Below are 4,844 nucleotides of genomic sequence, written 5' to 3' on the forward strand. Positions count from 1 at the left end.
ACAGACAGACAGATGTTTGATCAGCAACAGCTGAAGGTTTTTTGCTGTGCATATTCCAGTAATTTCCACCAGATGCCACTATTCACCAAGCCAGAACCGGGTAACCTTGAGAGACGCCCCCAACAAACATTTGGCAATCTTGGCAGCAGCTGCCTACATATGCAGCAGCTGCCTATAGCAGCTGTAAGATTAAGCTGTAACACAGAGTAGGATATTTTACAGGACACCAAGGCATCCACTGATTTATTTAAAACAAATAATCATTCACGCAGCACAAGCAGTTACTGGATTAAAGGTAAGATTAGTTTAGTTTAGAGAAAATAAATAGTTAAAAAATTTAGCTGAGGGATTGAATGACAGAATTGTGTCTTGTGTTAAAGTGAAAAGTGTGTTTCTCAAAATGATAGTGTATGTGACTGAGTGAGCAAAGTGAGAAAGGGACACAGAGGGATAGCCATTGCCATAGATAAACTGCTGCATTATTTAGTTATCTATACCTTTCCTTTATCATGATGATCTTCATCAGGCTAACCACAGGAGGAACAGGGCCAGGAGAATGGTTAAAATCTGTGGGAAGTACTTGACAGCAGAGTTCTTTTGTATCATTTCAAGTATCAAAATCCTTTTAGGGGTGACAGTTTTGAGGATACCTTGGTAATGTATTTATGTTGACGGCACAACTCTGAAACAACACAGCGTGACGGCAGATGCCAAGGTACAGGGATATATATATTTTGCCAGGAAACAGTATTATACCCCAGTTTCCTGCCATCCTGTCGTATTAGCGGTCATCCATATTATTGTATTACAAAATGATACAAAAAAACATTAACTTGCGTCCTTAAACGGAACTGTTGCTAGAGTCATAATCTGATCACCTATTTGTAGTTTGCAATTGGTTAACAAATTATCATTTTAGATTTCTGGTGCACCTATCTTAAAATATAATGGATACTCGAGGTTGAGTGGGGTTGTAGGACGGTTCGCAGGTTAATTTGTAAAATTTCCTTTATTTTCATATACAAAACTTGATTGGTATGGCTTTGACCAAATAAGGTATTATTTGGCAGTAGGAGCTTGTCTTGACACCCCTGTTTTCAAGTTAACTATGTTGCTCACAACAGGGAGGAGAAGTAAATTGTTCTTACAATTTCACTGTCAAGAAGGGATGAGTTTTTTTCAACAAACGCATTTATTATGCAAAAAAAGAATGTAACAAATACAGGTAAAGCAGGTGACACACAGTATTAAGACATTTCACAGTCAGATAAAAGTTTATTTACATAATAATCTTATAAAAAAACCAAAAGCAAACAAATGGTCACACCATTTAGAATGGAAATATGAAAAATAACCACATCTCCCTTATGGGATAACCTGTTAATCATAATTAAGGTATAGAGGTTAAAGTAAAGCTGGATTTATGCTACTTAAGTATAACAATTAGTATGTTCGATTATTTAAGAGACAACTCATGCTTTAATGATTTAAAAAAATAAAAGGTAAAATATTAGCTTTTTTCTATGCTAAGATATTGCACAAACATTTACAAACCAGCTCAAGTCTAGTCTTCCATAATACTTTAAAAGAATAAACATTTACACTTACGTTTTACCAATTTTTCAAAACATGTCAGACATAAGATCAACTATCCTGTCAGATCGGTTGTTATTAGAAATATCATTATCTTTGGTTTAACTCTTGACCTTCTGCTTCAAAAGTCTCCTATTATCCCAAGCTTTAATCGGAGACCTGTGCTAGTTGGATCTACTGTTCCACCTCCACATATCAAATTGTATCTAAATTTTTACAAGTTAAGGCAAAAGTCAGTAAACAAGCAGGTATAAAAACAATAACAAAAAGATTGATGGGAAATAACAAGCTGCAGTTTTTACCTAGTTTGGCCCAGCAAAAAACCATATGTCATATTTAAAGGGTGGAGCATTCTCCTAATCAAACATTCCTAATTAACATTACTGATTAATGCAAAAATATTGCTTCCATTCCACCCAGCTCTTGGTATTTATACATTCTTATAACATAAACAGCAATCATAAGAATGATGGTTCATTTTTCCCAACTGATAATGTCAGTTTTAGTATTTCCGCTTAGGTCTGTATCTTTAATAATATTTAAATTTTAAGGCAGTGACAGTATTATGGAAGATTAATTTGCTATCAGAAAAGCTACTGAAATGAGTTTGAATAAGTGAAACAAAACTATCTTGCAAATAAAATATTTTTTTATAGGATGCACATAGAAAAAAAAAAAAACCTCAATGTTGATAAGGCCAAGACAGATGTTTGAAAAGGTAAAACAAAACAACCATTTGGATTCAGAGACACCTCCATCTTACTGGGGCGATGGAGGTGTCAGATGCACTAGATGCGGCACCAGCTTTCAGTGTCCTTGGCAAGAAACTTCTCCCGCATTGCCTACTTTGGATGGTCAATGAACGGTAGCCTCGCTTCTGCCAGTGAGCCCAAGGACAGCTGTGGCTACAATGTAGTTTGCCAGCATTAGTTTTTGAGTGTGTGTGTGAATGACTGAATGTAGTGTAAAGTACTTAGGTTAAGTCTCCTCACTTGTAAAAGCACTATATAAGTACAGGCCATTTATCATTTACATTTTACTGTAGACAGTATCGAACAGTGACATATTGCTTGAATATATGGAAGAACAACACGAAGGAAAGAGGTACCTTTGAAAATTGTTTAAAATGAGGGTTCTTTGGAGTTCCTGTGGGAGATCGGCAAGGAAATAATTTAAGCATTTATATCAACAGTTGGGCCCCAATAAACAGTACGCTACCCTGACTGTTAAAGAGATTAAACTCAAAGAGAGTTGACCTGAATCATAATAAAATCATACTAAAATGTTATGTGTTCAGCATTTTTAGGACTCTATTATTCTTACTGCTGCTCCTCACATCATCCTGATCTTTAAATGTTTGTTTTCTCCTTGATCCATTCTCTGAACTTGATAACACGGGAGTAGATTCCAGGCTTGTCCCGTTGAGCGCAGCCCTCACCCCAGCTAACAATGCCAGCCTGAAACCACTTCCCGCTTTCCTCAAGGCATGCCAGGGGGCCTCCAGAGTCTCCCTGCAGAGTGTCATATGTGAACAAGTAATAGATAATTAGATTGGGTTTGGGTGTGAGGGCACAGCAAACACAAAGGTGTCAAAATCTCCCCCCTTTCCTTCTTTTCTGATGTTATACAGTCCCACCTGGCATGCGTCGACTCCTCCTTCAAGGAATCCACTGCAGAACATCCTGGATGTAACCCGGCCCCCCATGAACTTATTACATACTTCATCATTAATGAGTTTCACTGATGCCTTCTGAAGCATAATCGCCTTGCGCCCTTTAAAGTGGAAAGAGAAGGATCAGCATGTTATCATGTAACCATCTTACCTTCATAAGAAAGGTTTAGGAGACACAGTGAGAGTCCATGCTTATCTTAGAGATAGGGAAGGTGACTTAAAGAGAGTCATAACTAAAATATAACGTAAATATCTTGAAAATAGCCTGTACTATTTGACCCTATTCAACTAATATATCGTTTAATGATCAGACTGACACCTCAGTAGTGCAGCGTCAATGCACATATAAGCCTGTGGCCTATTTACACGGAATATACTTCGGGTTAAAAGGTTCAGAGCTGTCCGGCGGATATGGTGTCATGTTAGATGGGTCCAACCTAGAAAACAACTGAAGATTTCCATTTAAGATTTTTGGGATATTTTTGAGTATATAGACACTACTCAAAAAAATTAAAGGAACACTTTGTAATCAGAGTATAGCATCAAGTTAATTAAACATCTGGGATATTGATTTGAATGGTTTTACAGGTTGAGGCCACTGACATTTTTTCCACTCCTCATCTTTTCTGACTCTTTTTCACCAGTTTTGCATTTCGCTAGGGTCACTGTCACCACTGTTAGCATGAGGCGCTACCTGGACCCTACAGAGGTTGCACAGGCAGTCATATTCCTCCAGGATGGCATATCAATACGTGCCATTGCCAGAAGGTTTGCTGTGTCTCCCAGCACAATCTCAAGAGCATGGAGGAGATTCCAGGAGACAGGCAGTTACGCCAGCAGAGCTGGACAGGGCCGTAGAAGGTCTACAACCCATCAGCAGGACCGGTATCTGCTCCTTTGTGCAAGGAGGAGTAGGAGGAGCACTGCCAGAGCCCTACAAAATGACCTCCAGCAGGCCACTGGTCTGAATGTCTCTGACCAAACAATCAGAAACAGACTTCACGAGGGTGGCCTGAGGGCCCGACGTCCTCTAGCGGGCCCTGTGCTCATTGCCCGGCACAGTGGAGCTCAATTGGCATTTGCCACAGAACACCAGAATTGGCAAGTCGCCACTGGCGCCCTGTGCTTTTCACAGATGAGAGCAAGTTCACCCTGAGCTCATGTGACAGACATTAAAGGGTCTGGAGAAGCTGTGGAGAACATTATGTTGACTGTAAAATCATTCAACATGACCGGTTTGGTGGTGGGTCACTGATGGTCTGGGGAGGCATATCCATGGAGGGACGCACAGACCTATACAGGCTAGACCGCGGCACCCTGACTGTCATTAGGTATTGGGATGAAATCCTTGAACCCATTGTTCCTGCCTGATCTGGATTCTGTTTTGTCTGTTCCTGCCTGATCTGTATCCCTGACCAGGATCGGCATCCTGCTAATCCCCAGGAGCTGCAGCACTGGGGACGTCAGCTATCAGCCCATCTGCTGGATCGCACCCCCTTCAAGGGTGATGGACTGAACTGCAAAACCAGGTAAGTGACTCACTGAGATCATCATCTTCAGTCAGATGACCATGATCACT

At 40.0% G+C, this 4,844-nt stretch overlaps 1 protein-coding gene and 1 long non-coding RNA gene across 2 annotated transcripts in view; one reads left to right on the forward strand and one right to left on the reverse strand.

Annotated features, from left to right (window-relative positions):
- The first annotated feature begins 195 nt into the window (after nucleotides 1–195).
- The window catches only part of LOC107086127, a 6,348-nt gene continuing 1,699 nt past the window's right edge, over nucleotides 196–4,844 (forward strand). Inside the window, exons 1-2 of the long non-coding RNA XR_001481291.1 lie at nucleotides 196–295; nucleotides 4,685–4,794. This is a non-coding gene — a long non-coding RNA (uncharacterized LOC107086127). The remainder of the gene's footprint in view (nucleotides 296–4,684; nucleotides 4,795–4,844) is intronic.
- The window catches only part of LOC107086126 (suppressor of tumorigenicity 14 protein homolog), a 38,589-nt gene continuing 34,970 nt past the window's right edge, over nucleotides 1,226–4,844 (reverse strand). Inside the window, exons 18-19 of the mRNA XM_015376892.1 lie at nucleotides 3,230–3,366; nucleotides 1,226–3,104 (exon numbers count right to left, since the gene is read on the reverse strand). Coding sequence (XP_015232378.1) covers nucleotides 2,943–3,104; nucleotides 3,230–3,366 — 299 coding nt within the window. The 3' untranslated portion in view covers nucleotides 1,226–2,942. The remainder of the gene's footprint in view (nucleotides 3,105–3,229; nucleotides 3,367–4,844) is intronic.

This window comes from Cyprinodon variegatus, unplaced genomic scaffold (genome assembly GCF_000732505.1).
Source record: "Cyprinodon variegatus isolate N-32 unplaced genomic scaffold, C_variegatus-1.0 Scaffold143, whole genome shotgun sequence".
Classification (NCBI taxonomy): Eukaryota; Metazoa; Chordata; class Actinopteri; order Cyprinodontiformes; family Cyprinodontidae; genus Cyprinodon; species Cyprinodon variegatus.